Raw genomic sequence first — 16,588 nt, 5'->3', positions numbered from 1 at the left:
GTTCTCCAGGCTCAGCACTCCAAGGAATGGAACCTCTGTAAAATCACTATGAATAACTCCAGGATGAACTTTTAACCCTTGAGTATTAAGGCTAGATCTCCCTAAAAGCTAACCTACTGTCCCTGAAGGCAAAGGTCCACAAACTCCAGTTGGTATTTTTTGTGGAGGCTCCCCAGATAAAATGCTTAATTTCTGAGTGTTGTCTAAGTCTGCTGTTGCACTTCTGGTGGTGGTGGGGGACAAGCATGGTTACAGGGATGACAGAGTAACTTGAGCAGGATAGACCCCGGTTGGAATCAGAGCCCAGGAAGGGCCCTCATCCCATTTCCCAAAATCAGATTCCCTTCCTTGTCAAATTGTGAATTACATTGATTAGCCCAGTGTTTTTCTTTTTTACATTTAGGGCAAATGCCTGGTTCAGCATTTTTTGTTTTCACCCTTGGCTGAGGTCCTGCTCTTAGATTTTGTCTGCAGTCCTTTTTTGTGTGTCCCCTTTTCCCACAATTAAAACAAGCTCCGGGAAATGCAGCAGCCCCTTTGTTTACCTGTAATCCTGCCATCGCCTGCGCTATAAAGTAGCCTTTATGTAAGTTTCCTCCAATGCCCTCACAAGCTTTAATATACTCCATCAAATGAGCCTTTCCTTTAAGCCGCCATATAGCAGCCTGACATTCTATGTTAGCATTACTGAATGCTAGCAGGCACAACACTTAGGTCCTGAGCTTCTGTATCTGCGATTGCCTTTCTTACTGCTTCTTGTCATCTAGCTATAAAATCTGCATACAGCTCCTTTGGTCCTTGTCTTACTGTACTAAAGGATGGAAACTTTTTACCTCCTGATGTAATCTTTTCCCAAGCTCTTAAACACACTTTTAACATCTGCTCTATGGCCTCATCATCTATGGTTGCTTGATGGTATAATTGAGCCCAGGCACTAATTTCTGTGAGCTGCTCTATAGTAATATTAATCGGAGGTTAAGCATTAGCATTTATATTAGCTTGAATATTAGCCTCGTCAGCCCACCAGGTTTTAAATTGTAAAACTTGAGGAGACAAGCAAGCTCGAGTTAAGGTGTCCCAATCAACAGGAATTAATCTATGAGAGGTGGCCACATTTCTAAACAGTCCCATAAGAAACGGAGATCCACTGGCCATATTGGCTAATTGCTTGTTTACATTCCTTTAGGAGTTTAAATGGAAAAGGCTCAAATACTACCTGAAACTGTCCTTGCTGCTTTTGAGGATGCAGTATAACAGGAAACTGCCATGCCTCTAAATCTCTGTCTTTATGAGCTTGTTGAACTTGTTGAATTGCAGCCTGAATAGACCCAATTACTGCTGTAGAAGGCTTATACAGCCACCGGAGTGGCAAGTTTTGTTTTTGAAACAACTTCTAAGTCTTCCATCAGGGGAATATCAGGCAGATCTGGTCATTCTTCGGTAAAATACTGGGGAGGAGCAGACGGACATACTCTTTCCTTTTCCTCACCCGATTTTTCACTTTTCTGATCTGAACTGTCTTCTATTTCCTTCTTCAAATTCTAACATTCTCCTCCCTCTGAATCTTCCTCCTCATGATCCATTTGAAAAAGTTCTAGGGCAAATGCACCATTGCCCAAACTGACCATATTGGAATGGGAATATCCTGAGTTCTTTCTTTGTATACTTTTTTTTGAGAGAGTCTTGCTCCATCGCCAGGCACCAGGCTGGAGTGCAATGGCGCGATCTCGGCTCACTGCAACCTCCGCCTTCTGGGTTCAATTCTCCTGCCTCAGCCTCCCGAGTAGCTGGGATTACAGGCATGCGCCACCATGCCCAGCTAATTTTTGTGTTTTTAGTAGATATGGGGTTTCACCATATTGGCCAGGATGGTCTCGATCTCCTGACCTTGTGATCCACCCGCCTCGGCCTCCCAAAGTGCTGGGATTACAGGCTTGAGCCACCGTGCCCGGCTCTTTGTATACTTTTTAAGAGTAGAACCCACTTTTTCCCATTCTTCTACGTCCATAGTTCCCTGCTCAGGGAACCAAGGACAGTATTTCTCTATGGCATCGAAAAGCTCTGTGAATCGGCCGGTACTAACTTTAACTCCCCCTCTTCTAAGTAAATGCTGAAGCAAACTGAGGTAAGCTTGCCGTTTACTTGAACCTTGTCCCGTTGTTACCTTGATGCTTCCAAGCTCCCCCTAATTTACCTGGGAGATTTCGTTCAAAGAGTTCTTGGATGTCCTTCAGCATAGATTAGCTTCTCCTTTCTCCATCACTCAGGTGACCCTTCTTCCCAGGTTTGAGCCCCACATTTGGGGAGCCACTTGCTGAGACCAGCTCAGTCATGAAGACCCCAACCCAGGCAGTGCTGAAGGAATTAAGAAACAGACACAGAGATAGAGTGCAAAGGTGGGCTCAGAGGGCTGACAGCATTCCCAGCTGAGAGCCCAGAGCGGATTCTGACCCACATACTTGTTCTTTGGATTCTGGTGGTAAGTTTAACAAGCAGATACTCTGTGTTCTTTCATAGATTAAAGGTATACTAACCAGGCAGCTAGTGTATGTTCACTATAGGTTAAAGATACACTAGAAAGCATTCTTTATGAGGGAACAATGGAGGCAGAGTCATATATCTTGACTTCAAAGAACTAGTTTATCTGGTGTGAGACATATTCGTATTGTTTACTGTTTTAGAATGCCCTGAGCAATTTTTTTGCTTTGGGGGCCAGCTGGGTTTTCCTTGCTGTTGCTCTCAGCAAACAATATAATTCATCACACACATCAGGATTTGTTCTCAGGACTAAATTAAAATGGAATAAGGCCAGGCATGGTGGCTCACACCTGTAATCCCAGCACTTTGGGAAGTCAAGGCTGGTGGATTGCATGAGCCCAGGAGTTCAAGGCCAGCCTTGGCAACATGGTGAAACCCCATCTCAAAAAATACAAAAATTAGCCAGTCTCAAAACTAAGTCTATAAATAAATAAATAGAAGCTTAAAAATAAAATTTTAAATGGAGTAAATTCAGCTTGGTATACACTAGCTTAGTGACCCTGTGCTGGTTACCATTGATCACATCTGTCCTTTCCAAGTGCTCACAAAATTGCCACTAAAATCAGCACGGATTCTTCAAGTCTCCGTAACAGCTCTAAAAGAACCCCTAAGGGTTGAGCTATTTTAGTTACAAGACACTGGGCTGTGATTTACCTAAAGATTAAAAAAGAAGACCTTTATTAGAGAACATTTCAAACATGTAAATATTTTCACTTTGGGAGTGGGAGGCAGGCAGATCCTTTGAGCTTAGGAGTTTAAGACCAGCCTGGGCAACATAGGGAGACCCTGTCTCTACTAAAAATCAGAAAAGTTAGCCAGATGTAATAGTGAATGCCTGTAGTCCCAGCTACTCAGGAGGCTAAGGTGGGAGGACTGCTTGAGCCCAGGAAGTTGAGGCTGCTGTGAGCCATGTTCATGCCACTGCACTCCATCCAACCTGGGTGACAGACGCTGTCTCAAAGAAGAGTGGAGAGAATAGTATAATGAACCCCTATGTCCCCCCTTTGTCAGATTCAACAATTCCTAATGCATGTTCGCCTGGAGATTTAAACTAACTCAAAGTAGTTTGTCATTTGTGGCCAGGCATGGTAGCTCATGCCTGTAATCCCAGCACTTTGAGAGGCTGAGGTGGGCGGATCATGAGGTCAAGAGATTAAGACCATCCTAGCCAACTGTAATCCCAGCTACTCAGGAGGCTGAGAAAGAAGAATCTCCTGAACCTAGGAGGTAGAGATTGTAGTGAGCTGAGATGGTAGCACTGCACTCCAGCCTGGGCTGACAGAGTGAGACTTCATATTAGGGAAAAAAAAAAAAAAAAAAGTTGGTAATTTGGTAGAGCGTCACCTATCTGGGCTTAAGAAACCTCTTCATTAGGCTTGGCTCCGTGGCTCACACCTGTAATCCCAGCACTTTGGGGGGCCAGGGTGGGTGGATCACTTGAGGTCAGGAGTTAGAGACCAGCCTGGCCAACATGGTGAAATCCCATCTCTACGACAAGTACAAAAATTAGCTGGATGAGGTGGTGGGCACCTGTCCCAGCTACTAGGGAGGCTAGAGCAGGAGAATCGCTTGAATCTGGGAGGCAGAGGTAGCAATGAGCCGATATCAAGCCATTGCACTCCAGCCTGGAAAACAGAGTAAGACTCATCTAAAAAAAAAAAGAAAGAAAAGAAAAAAGAAAAAAAAAGAAAAGAGAAAAGAAACCTCTTCATTGCATGTTCTACTAATTTTCATCCTAATCATCATCTGTTTCTGCACCCAGCCCTAGCATGATGCTTAGCCGAGAGCAGATGCACCACAAACTAATTCCATTCATTTATCAATAAATAGTGAGAGCCTATTCTGTTAAACAACACCCCTGCTTGCAGACGAAACTCAGATATATATCAGTTGGTAAGAAGTGCTACAGAGAAAAATTAAGTAGGTAAAGGGATAGAGATTGGCAAGGAGCATTTTCTAGATATCAGTCAAAGCAGGACTCTCTGATGAGGTAACAATTAAACAATGACTTTAAAAAAGTGAGGGAGTGAGTCATGGCGAGTATCTGGAGGAAGAGCACTCCAGGTGGAGGCAGCAGTAGGGCCAAGCTCTGATACAAGTTTGTGGCATATTTGAGGAACAGCAAGAAGGTTAGTAGGTGGAATAAAGTAGTAACTTCGGGTTTTGTTCTGAACAAGATGGAAAGCCATTAGAGAGTTTTGAGCAGCGGAGTGAAAATTGTGTGATGTGTCTTTTTTTTTTTTTTTTTTTTGAGAGAGGCTCTCACTGTTACTCAGACTGGTATGTAGTGGCATGATCATAGCTCACTGCAGCCTCAAACTCCTGGGTTCAAACGATCCTTCCACCTTAGCCTCCTGAGTAGCTAGGACTACAGACACCTACCACTATGCCCAGCTAATTTTTGCATTTTTTTGTAGAGACGGGTTTCACCATGTTGCCCAGGCTGGTCTCAAACTCCTGGGCTCAAGTGATCTCTGCCCACATTGGCCTCCCAAAGTGTTGGGATTACAGGTGCGAGCCACCGCACCCCACCTAATTATTTTTATTTTTATTTATTTATTTTGAGAGGGAGTCTCACTCTGTCACCCAGGCTGAAGTGCAGTGGCATGATCTCGGCTCACTGAAACCTCCGCCTCCTGGGTTCAAGCGATTCTCCGGCCTCAGCCTCCAAAGTAGCTGGGATTACAGGTAGGTACTACCACGCCCAGCTAATTTTTTAAATATTTTAGTAGAGACGGGGTTTCACCATGTTGGCCAGGCTGGTCTTGAACTCCTGACCTCAAGTGATCCACCCATCTCGGCCTCCCAAATTGCTGGGATTACAGGTGTGTTGAGCCACCGTGCCCTGCCTAATTTTTTAATTTTTAAAGATTATTAATTAATTAATTTAGAGATAGGGTCTTGCTTTGTTGCCCAGGCTGGGCTATGATGTGTCTTAAAAGGATCCATTTGGGCTGGGTGCAGTGGCTCATGTCTGTAATTCCAGGACTTTGGGAGGCCGAGGCAGGCGGATGGCTTGAGCCCATGAGTTCAAGACCAGCCTGGGTAACATGGTGAAACCCCTTCTCTACAAAAAATGCAAAGATTAGCCTGGCGTGGTGGCATGCACCTGTATTCCCAGCTACTCAGGAGTCTGGGGTCAGAGAAATGCCTGAGCCCAGGAGGTAAAGATTGCAGTGAGCCGAGATTGCACCGCTGTACTCTAGCCTGGGCAACAGAGCGAGACCGTCTCAAACAAACAAAAAAGGATTTCTTTGGCTGCTGTGTAAAGACTATGAAAAGCAAGGAGCTAGGAGGAAGGAGGGAGACTAGTAGTCCAATAGATGGCGGCTGAGGCTTGGGTGCTAGTGGATGATGAGGGTGGTGGGAAGTAGTCACATATCTAGATAGATTTAAAGATAGAAGCAATAAGACTTGCTGAGGATTAGATGTAGGATGTGAGAAAAGGGATTTGTTTGCACAAAAAAGAATGGAATTGTCCTTTAGTGATGTGGGGGAACACAGAGAGGAGCGGATTTGTAGGGGTAATCAAGAATTTTTCCGTTTACTTATTTTATTTTTATTTGCTTATTTATTTTGAGACGGAGTTTTGCTCTTATTGCCCAGGCTGGAGTGCAGTGACGCGATCTCGGCACTGCAACCTCCGCCTTCTGGTTTCTTTTTTTTATTTTTTATTTTTTTGAGACAGAGTCTTGCTCTGTTGCCCAGGCTGGAGTGCAGTGGTACCGAGACCAGCTTGGTCATGAGACCCCAACCCAGGCGGTGCTGAAGGAATTAAGAAACAGACACAGAGATAGAGTGCCAAGAGGTGTGGGACAACAGGGCCCTCAGCATTCCCAGCTGAGAGCCCCGAACACAGTTTGACCTACACATTTATTGACAGCAAGCGATGTTCATCATTTAACTGAAAGCATTCTTCGCAGGGAGCAAAGTATTCTTTACTACTGGCAAGAAACTGGCTCTGGCCCGCTTATCTACTGCAGCTGGAACATGTTAAGGCACATGTCGTTCATACTACTGTTTATGGTTCAGAAGCACCCTGAGCGTCTTCTGCCTAAGGGCAGGTCAGGTATGTCTTTCCCTCACTTCAGTAAACCAACAGCCTCTAGCAGTGTGCATCACTGCCATCACGAGGATGTCACAGTGCTATAGATACCCTGTTTATGACCAGTATCTTCGAGGCCTGTTTATGCCAGGATTAGGGCCTGCTCCTCAACATGCTCCCAACACAGTGGCTTAATTTTGGCTCACCACAACCTCCACCTCCTGGGTTCAAGCGATTTTTCTGCCTCATCCTCCCGAGTAGCTGGGACTACAGGTGCGTGCCACCACGCCCAGCTATTTTGTTTTGTTTTGTATTTTTAGTAGAGACGGGGTTTGACCGTGTTAGCCAGGCTGGTCTTGATCTCCTCGCCTCATGATCCACATGTCTCAGCCTCCCAAAGTGCTGGGATTACAGGCATGAGGCACCACACCCGGCCCGCCTTTTGATTTCAAGTGATTCTCCTACCTTAGGCTCCTGAGTAGTGGGATTACAGGTGCCCACCACCATGGCCAGCTAATTTTTGTATTTTTAGTAGAGACAGGGTTTTTCACCATGTTGGCCAGGCTGGTCTCGAACTCCTGACCTCAGATATGATCCACCCACCTTAGCCTCCCAAAGTGCTGGAATTGCAGGCGTAAGCCACTGTGCCTGGCCGAATTCTTCCTTTTAAATTTGTTATATTTGAGAGATCTGGGAGTCACGCAGGTGAAGATATTGAGGGCAGGTGCATCTGAGTCTGGAGTTGAGGAGGGCTTGGGCTGGGCGTGGACATTTGGGAGTTGGGCATAAAGTCAGTGGAATGGATGGTATTTAACACTGTGACAGTGGATGACATCAAGGATTTGAGGACTGAAGGATTGGGCGAACCCTAGGGCATTCTATGTTCCGAAGCTTTGGAGATGAGAAAGAGTCAACAAAGGAAATTGAAAAAGGCACGGCCAGTAGGCGGAGGATAACCAGGAAAAACCAGTGTCTTAGAAGCAGAGTGAAGCATATTTCAAGGTGGGGGTTAGCAGCTATGTACCCTATCTAGAGCTGCTTCTCAACGGAGCCATTAGCTTTGCTCATTCACAGCGGCTTGTTTTCCAACCAGTGAGCCCTTAGCAAAAGTAAATGCCTGTGGCTCCAATAACCACAACTTTTGTTGCTTCTAGTATTTTTTTCTGTTTGTGGGTAGGGTAGGGAGGAACGTCCACTGTAGCTCATTCTATATTTTGTTCTTCCTCATATCATTATGTGTGCAGAAAATTCATTTTTTTTTTTTTTTTGGCTGTAGGCATGTGTTTCCAGTTTTTATAAACTCCTGCTAAACACTGAGCTCACTAGGTAATAACCTGTTTCCTCAAATGCCTAGCCTTTTATTTCACAAGAAGCTACAGAAAATGTGTTTAGCTTTGGACGGTTTCTATACCACCACCAGTACCTTAAATTTTTTTTTTTTTTTTTTTTTTTTTGAGACAGTCTCCCACTGCCGCCTAGGCTGGAGTGCAATGGCGCGATTTTGGCTCACTGTAACCTCGCCTCCTGGGTTCAAGCAATTCTCCTGCCTCAGCCTCCTGAATAGCTGGGATTACAGGTGCCCACCACCATGCCTGGCTAATTTTTATATTTTTAGTAGAGACAGGGTTTTGTCATGTTGGCCAGGCTGGTGTCAAACTCCTGACCTCAGGTGATCCGCTTGGCTGAGTCTCTGAAACTGCTGGGATTATAGGCATGAGTCACCGCACCTGGCCTCACCATCACTATTTCTGAATGGAAGAAGTGTCACAGCAAAGAAAGAGGTTTAGAGTGACACTGATTTGGGATTGATTCCCAGCTTCCTAAATTCCGTGACTTGGCCTCTGAGCCTTTAGCCTCATCTGTAAGAGGAGAAAATACTTCTAAAATGTTGTTTGAAGGTTGAGGTGGGAGGATCACTTAAGCCTGGGAGGTCAAGGCTGCAGTGAGCTGTGATTGTGCCACTACACTCTAGCCTGAGTGACGGGGAGACCCGGTCTCAAAACAGCTGGATGTGGTGGTTCACACCTGTAATCAATCCCAGCACTTTGGGAGGCCCTGGTGGGTGGGTTACTTGAGGCCAGGAGTTTGAGACCAGCCTGGCCAACATGGTGAAACCCCATCTCTACTAAAAATACAAAAACATGCCAGGCATGGTGGCTTACGCCTGTAATCCCAGCACTTTGGGAGGCTGAGGCAGGCAGATTGCCTGAGGTCAGGAGTTCAAGACCAGCCTGGCCAACATGGTAAAACCCCATCTCTACTAAAAACACAAAAAATTAGCTGGGCATGGTAGTGGGTGCCTATAATTCCAGGTACTTGGGAGGCTGAGGCAGGAGAATCACTTGAACCCAGGAGGTGGAGGTTGCAGTGAGCTGAGATCACGCCATTGCACTCCAGTCTGGGCAACAAGAGCGAAACTCTTGTCTCAAAAAAAAACCCCAAAAAACTGCTATCCAGGATTTCTGCTGGGAGATGTCATTAAGACCAGCATTTCCCTCCAGACTATGCTATTACTTTCCCCCAAGGTTTGGTTACTTCCACATCACCAAGCCATTCTTCTTTGTTGGTCAGAATTAAGGCTTCCTCTGCTTTCTGAGAGGCAACATTGTCTACAACACAAATCATGCACATATCAACTGCTCTTCTATTTTTAAAAATTTATTTTTGAAATCTTTTAAAACATAGAGATGAAGTTTCACTATGTTGCCTAGGCTGGTCTTGAACTCCTGGCCTCAAGTGATCCTCCCGTCTCAGCCAAGTACTAGGATTACAGGTGTGAGCGACTGCACCTAGCCTCAGCTACTCTTTTAATAACAGAATGCAACTTCCAGCAAATGTTTTTCTTTGCTACCCAGCAGGAAGAGGGCTAGTTTGCAATTGCTCTCGCCCTTTTTTTTTTTTTTTTTTTTTTTGAGACAGTCTTGCTCTGATGCCAGGCTGGAAGTGCAATGGCACCATCATAGCTCACTGCAGCCTCAACCTCCTAGGCTCAAGCAATCCTCTTGCCTCAGCCTCCTGAGTAGCTAGGACCACAGGTGTATGGTCTTGAACTCCTGGGCAAGCAATCCTCCTGCCTCAGGCTCCCAAAGTACCAGGATTACAGGTGTGAGCCACCACGTGCCACCCCCTCCCCATTCCTGCTTCTTTCCTTAATTTTTGAGACCAGTCTTATAATGGACATTAGAACTATCCTATTTCTTTATTCACAGGGTGGCCTTCAGACTTATTTGCAGCAGTCAACACTGTTTCTCCCAAAGGGAAACACATGGAAACTTCCACAGGCAGAGCTTGTGGGGCTCAGATGGGAGAAGAGACACCATAGTTGAGGCCAAACGTCCCAGTGTCTAGCTGGCTGTAGATCCAGGCTTTTCTGCATACACACAGACTTTTCTACCCCTCCTTTATTTTCCCAGGGGCAGGTTTTGTCAAGGCCTATGGTTAGTGTGCAAACTAGGCATGGCCTGAACTTGAGGAATAAGAAAGGGAAGAGGGAGAAATTAGCCTAGGAGCTTCTGGTTTCATATCAGTATTTTTCCACAGCAAGCTGTTCCCACTTCTGCGGTGCCTTTTTCAACACTGAGGGAGGCATTGCAGAGGTCCAGATGCCCAGCCATGTGGACATGCTGAGCAAAGGGAAGCCCAGGTGCCAGAGGGTCATACTGCCAGCTGGGACCCGTGCAGGGGGTGAGTGCCCTTAACTCTTTGTGATGGAGGCCAGCTGGAAGGACAATAGGGCTGCACTGTTCTCTGTGCCCCAGGGGAGGGAAGGTACCACTGTGGAGGAGGAAGCCAAGATCATGCAGATGATTCACTTGGGAAAGCTTAATACCCAGCATTTTGCATCCCACCCTGAGAGGGGAAAACACATTCAAAGTGTTTCTATTTTTTCAATCAAAACCAATCAACAACAAAGACTTCTGTGACCAAATGTGTGTGTGGGAAACCCCCACACACCAGGCAAGCAATCAGCTCTACAGTGGATGCCAGCTGGGTGGCCTCCAATTCGATTCTGACGCTATCTAATTGGAGATAGTGCCAGGTCCCATAGATTGAGGGCTCATTCCCTGAGACTGCACTCTTCTTTTTAAAAAATGCCTTTAAAAAAAAAATAGAGATGGGGTCTGGCCATGTTGCCCAGGCTGGTCTTGAACTCCTGGCCTCGAGAGATCCTTCTGCCTCGCCTCAATCACCATAGAAGTTCTGGGATTATAGGCATGTACCATGGTGCCCAGTCACTGCCTCCACTTCTGATGCCAATTGTAAATCCCAGGTGGTTTTTCCTTTATTTCTTACTGACCAGCTATAAATCGGGCTTCACGTGACCCCCTTCTTGGGTTTGGGTTTAACTAGTTTGCTAGAGCAGCTCACAATACTCCAGGGAACACACTTACCAGTTTACTAAAGGGAATATTATAAAGGATACAAACAACCAGCCATGAAGACATACATAGGGCAAGGTCGGAAAGGGTCCAGAGCCTGGGAGCTGATGTCCCCGTGGAGTTGTGGTACACCACCCACTGGGCACGAGGATGCACTTATTGACCTTCCTGTAAGCCTCCATGTGTTCCGCTATCTCGAAGCTCTCCAAACCCTGCCCTTTTGGGTTCTTAGGGAACCATACATAGGCATGGCTGATTAAACCATTGAACATTGGTGATCAACTTAACCTTCAGTCCCTCTTCCCTCCCGGGAGGTTGGGGGCTGAGGCTGAAAGTCCCAACCCTTTAATTCTGCCTTGGTGACCAGCCCCATCCAGAAGCTACATAGGGGCTGCCAGCTATCAGTCAATCACATACAAAAGGACATCACACTGGAGATTTTTTTTTTTTTTTTTTTTTTTTAAAGATGGGGTTTCACCATGTTGGTCAGGCTTGTCTTGAACTCCTGACCTCAGGTGATCCACCCGCCTTGGCCTCCAAAGTGCTTGGATTACAGGCATGAGCCACTGTGCCTGGCGTTGCTTTTTTTTTTTTTTTTTTTGAGACCTTGTCTTGCTCTGTTAGAGCAAGACCTTGTCTTGCTGAAGTGCAGTGGCGTGATCTAGGCTCATTACAACCTTCACCTCCCAGGTTCAAGCGATTCTCCCTCCTCAGCTTCCTGAGTAGCTGGGATTACAGGCATGCCCTACCACACCCAGCTAATTTTTTTGTATTTTTAGTAGCGATGGGGTTTCACCATGTTAGTTAGCCAGGATGGTCTCGATCTCCTGACCTCATGATCTGCCCACCTTGGCTTCCCAAAGTGCTGGAATTATCCCACAGCTGGCTAATTTTTTTTTTTTTTTAGTCTCACACTTGGGAGGCTGATATGAGAGGACTGCTTGAGCTTAAAAGGTCGAGGCTGCAGTGAACTATGACTGTGCCACTGCACTCCAGTGTGTGTGACAGAGGGGGCTCAAGGGCAGTGGCACAGTCATAGCTCACTGCAGCCTCGAGCTCTTGGGCTCATCTGAAACCCCAAGAGCTATTTTGTGCTCTTGGACGGTGAGATGCAGTTGAGAGAAGAGGAGACTTCTGAGTAACTACAACTAAGCCCAGACTCCTCTTCCCTCTCACCCACGCCAGGTTGTCTCATGTATCTCCCCTTGGACAGTTAGGGAAGATGATGACAACTGCCCAAGCCACTGGTCACACCTGTGATGACAAGGGTGCACCTTGTGGCAGGGTAGGGTCAGCAGCAGTGAAGGAATCCTGACCCCAGGCCTAGCATCTGGTGGGGTGGGGGAGGCAGTGTTAGGTAGGCTCAGCCTCAAATTACCTCTGCTCACAGCAAGCCCAAGCCCTGAGCATCCAGATAACATGGTGCCCTGACCCACAAGCTCAAGAAGGAAACTGGAGGGAGAGGCAATGATGCTGGTACTAAGACATTTATTACATCATAAAAAGTCCATTGTTGCTCTGTTTTTCCATATGTACATGCTCCTGTGGGCAGTCCCCCCACCTGTCTACCCTCCATGGCACCAGTCAACTCTCCAAACTGACCAACTACTTGGTAAAAGTGGAAGAACTGGAGGAGGTGGCCCAGGGCTAATGGGAGTGGGAACAAAGTGCAGAGTGGTTGGGCTTGGTTCTCAATTCCTGACGGTGGGTAGGCACTGCAGGGCCAGCACATGAATGCCTCCCCAGAGCTGCTGGGCTGGAGGCAGAGGCTGCAGATGACAGCTAAGTGCACTCTCAGGCTGAACCTCCAGGAATGGACCACAGAGGAGGAAAAAGGTCCCACAGCTGATTGGGGGGTCTTAGCTGGGGCTATCAAAGTTCTCTTTTTCAGGTCCCCATCCAAGTGGCAGCGACAGCAGCTCTGACTCGACCTGAAGAGCCTGTGGCCCACAGGGTCCAAGGAAAGCCTGGTGGGAAGCACTGGTCCTGATCTCTGAGTGACCTGCCTTAGTTGACCTCAGAGGTGGGTATGGGATCTGTGGGGCGGGATGTGGCCAGGAGGGGCACTGGTGAGGTGGCCTCGATGAGCGCAGGGTTGAGGATGATGGGTAGAGTCATGGGTGGCACGCCCACCTGCAATGGGGAGGCCAAGGGCTGCAGGATGAGAGGGGGCTGAGCCAGGGCTGGAGGCCCATCAGGGGTGGGGCTCAGCCTGCTGGGGCTTGAGGCCACAGGTGATCCTGGGGAGCTGCTGTTGGCGGCTCGGGGGCCCTCAGGCTTCTCAAAGTCTGTAGAAAAGCAAGGTGGCTACAGTCAGATTCCCTTGTTGGCATAAGACAACTCACATTGCTCGGCTGGCTGCTTACAGAATCTGTTTCTCTACTTTCCTGTCAGCAACATGCCCCTACCCCGCCAGGCTAAAAAGCTGGGAGTCTCCCCTCAGAACTCATTTCAGTGTTCAGCTACCTTTTTTGTTTGAGATGGGGTCTTGCTCTGTTGCCAGGTTGGAGTACAGTGGCGCGATCTCAGCTCACTGCAACCTCCGCCTCCTGGGTTCCAGTGATTCTCCTGCCTCAGCCTCCTGAGTAGCTGGGATTACAGGCGCACACTACCACACCCAGCTAATTTTTTTGTATTTTTAGTAGAGAGGGGTTTTACCATGTTGGCCAGGATGGTCTTTATCTCTTGACCTCGTGATCTGCCAGCCTCGGCCTCCCAAAGTGCTGGGATTACAGGCGTGAGCCAGCGCGCCCAGCCCATGTTCAGCTACCTTATATCCACCTTCTAACCTCCTTTGCCAAGCTACTTTTTTCTTTTTTTGAGCTAGGGTCTTGCTCTGTTGCCCAGGCTGGAGTGCAGTGGCACAAACTCAGTTCACTGCAATCTCTGCCTCCCAAGTTCAAGTGATCCTCCCACCTCTGCCTCACTAGTAGCTGGGATTACAGGTGTGCACCACCACGCCCAGCAAATTTTTGCATTTTTTGATAGAGACAGGGTTTTACCATGTAGGCCAGGCTGGTCTCAAAACTCCTGACCTCAGGTGATCTGTCGGCCTTGGCCTCCCAAAGTGCTGGGATTACAGGTGTGAGCCGCTGTGCCTGGACGCCAGGTTACTCTCTACTAGAATCTCTGAAAGGTAACCTCTGCAAATTCATTCCAAGTCCCTGACCCAGCCTTCTCCTAAGCCTGAAGATGGCAAGCAGCTAACTCCTCACAGCTTATGGTCCTGCCATTTCCCTATGGGAAGAGTGGCAACAGGACTCTCTGGTGGCCTCCTTCCCTCGGCTCACAGCCCCTGCTCAGCACATTCCCATGCCCCCTTGGGCCTCCTCTTAGGCCCCCTGCTTGCTACCCAGTGCCTGTCAGGCTAGTCTAGAGAGACTCACCACAGGCTCCCAGCTCAGATGGAATCTCTGCAGGGGGAGGTGAATGGCCAGGTGTCCTGGTGTCGCCAGCAGCAGAAGTCAGGTGGGCTGACACCAGAGGCTTTTGTCCATGAGGCTCCATGGGCATGGGGTCTGGAGAGGGTAGAGAATTGAGATGGCACCTCTTAGTGCTTTCTTTCCAGCAGAGACCTAGCTACCCAACAGCTTTTCCACCCACCTGGGGCACAGATGATGAATTCAGCTTTGGGGACTTTCTTTTTGAGACAGAGTCTTGCTCCGTCACTCAGGCTGGATGGAGTACAGTGGTGCCATCTCAGCTCACTACAACTTCTACCTCCTGGGTTCAAGCGATTCTCCTGCCTCGGCCTCCTGAGTAGCTGGGATTACAGGTGCGTACCACCACACTAGGCCATTTTTTTTTGTATTTTTAGTAGAGATACGGTTTCACCATATTGGCCAGGCTGATCACAAACTCCTGACCTTGTGATCTGCCTGCCTCAGCCTCCCAAAGTGCTGGGATTACTACAGGCGTGAGCCACTGTGCCTGGCCTTTTTTTTTTAGACCAAGTCTCACTCTGTCACCCAGGCTGGAGTGCAGCGGCGTGCTCTCAGCTCACTGCAACCTCTGCCTCCCGGGTTAAAGCAGTTCTGCTGCCTCAGCCTCCTGTGTAGCTGGGATTACAAGCATTCACCACCACACCTGGCTAATTTTTGTATTTTTAGTAGAGATGGAGTTTCAGCATGTTGGTCTTGAACTCCTGCCCTCCAGTGATCCACCCACCTCGGCCTCCCAAATGCTGGGATTACAGGTGTGAGCCATTGTGCCCAGCCAGGGGATTCTTTTTGATAAAGCTGGGCTGAGCCCCCTACCCTGGATGACAGTCTGCTTGAAGAGTTCATCTCGTAGGTGAGGCAGAAAACAGTCAATGCGCTCCCAGGTGATCTCCCAGAGGGCTGAGGGGCCACCTCCTCGCGCATCTGCACTGTGGAAAATCTCCGCTGTGTCCATCACCAGGAGCATGTTCTTCAGAGACTCAGGGATCGCCTCTGACTGCAGGTGGCAGTGGGGCCATGAGCATAGGAAAGAGGGCATGGGGGAGTATGGTGAAGGGAGGCAGCTACCAAGGGGGAAAGGGTAAGTCCTTCCAGCAGGTGGGACAGGAGGCAGGCAGTAGAGCTGAGGTAGAACCTACCAGTAAGTCGCTGGAGCCTGCATGCATGTACTTGTCCATGAAGTCCAAGATGGTGAGCCAGAGGGCCGCAAAGGTAGACAGCGACAACAGTGGAGACAGGTGCTGCAGGAAGACCTATGGCCCACCAGCCCCCTTCAGCCGAGGGGGTCTGTAGGAGCCCCTGGACCCCTCTCTGAGGCTGGGTGGCTAAGCCTGTCCTATCTTGCATGAGAATCTTAGAGATTAGGTCCAGAATCCTCTCAGGTCCTGCTTAGTGTCCACGGCTGGGGGTCGTGAGCCCCTACACTGCATCTCTAGGTCCTGCCAGAAGCCCTGGCTTCCCCCCTTGGGAAAAGGCAGGCATGGGAGAGGGTGGTGAGCAGTACCTTAGACAGCAGTGTGGAAGCCCTCATCCGAGTCTCCTCCATCCCGCCCACATCTGCAGGGCTGATATTCTCCAAGAGCTTGGTAAGTAGAGGAAACAGCACCTGGTGGGGGTAAATGTGCCATGTCTCCCTATCAGGGTCGGCTGGCAGCCTTGCCCCAAGAAGCCAGGAACTGGGTGGATGAGCATAGAGCAGAAGGGAAGGTATGATGCAGGCTGAGGACTCATATTAGGGGCTCTTCAGGCTGCCTGGCTTTCCTTTTCTTAGGGTTTGAACTTTATCTTAAGACCAGTAGGAAGCCCTACCTTGTTAAAACAGGACTCCCATTCCAGGGCATCTAGCTTTTGTAGATCATGTACAAGTAGTGCTCGCTGCAGATAGGTCAGTGCCTGCATCCGGACCTGGCGCCGGGCATCGCAGCACAAGCAGGCAATACCTGAGAACGAGAGCAGGGTCAGAATCCTTCAGGCCTCTTGATCCTGGTGCTCCCCAAACTCCCTACCTCTGCCCCTCCTGGTTTACCCTGCAGTAAAGGGCACCAGCAGTGGGCCCAGAGGGTGCGAGAATCAGCTTCGATCTTCTGGCCACCTGTCTCCAGGTGGCGTTGCTCCTCTGCCCATGAGCTGTAAATAGAGGCTGCTCGCGTGTGCAGGGTGTGCATCAGGTCTAGCAACTAGGATCA

General features: G+C 48.5%; 1 protein-coding gene across 10 annotated transcripts in view; it reads right to left on the bottom strand.

The window, feature by feature from the left end:
* Positions 1 to 12,433: 12,433 nt before the first annotated feature.
* The window catches only part of GBF1 (golgi brefeldin A resistant guanine nucleotide exchange factor 1), a 138,376-nt gene continuing 134,221 nt past the window's right edge, over positions 12,434 to 16,588 (bottom strand). For all 10 annotated transcript variants that reach the window (XM_039464953.2, XM_039464955.2, XM_039464954.2 and 7 more), the window contains 7 exons: positions 16,429 to 16,579; positions 16,212 to 16,342; positions 15,907 to 16,008; positions 15,542 to 15,655; positions 15,219 to 15,399; positions 14,349 to 14,480; positions 12,434 to 13,250 (listed from right to left, as the gene is read on the bottom strand). In XM_039464953.2, coding sequence (XP_039320887.1) covers positions 12,970 to 13,250; positions 14,349 to 14,480; positions 15,219 to 15,399; positions 15,542 to 15,655; positions 15,907 to 16,008; positions 16,212 to 16,342; positions 16,429 to 16,579 — 1,092 coding nt within the window. In that variant the 3' untranslated portion in view covers positions 12,434 to 12,969. The remainder of the gene's footprint in view (positions 13,251 to 14,348; positions 14,481 to 15,218; positions 15,400 to 15,541; positions 15,656 to 15,906; positions 16,009 to 16,211; positions 16,343 to 16,428; positions 16,580 to 16,588) is intronic.

This window comes from Saimiri boliviensis, chromosome 12 (genome assembly GCF_048565385.1).
Source record: "Saimiri boliviensis isolate mSaiBol1 chromosome 12, mSaiBol1.pri, whole genome shotgun sequence".
NCBI lineage: Eukaryota > Metazoa > Chordata > Mammalia > Primates > Cebidae > Saimiri > Saimiri boliviensis.
Note: the sequence above shows the minus strand (reverse complement) of the source record. Positions and strands in the feature narration are given on the sequence as shown.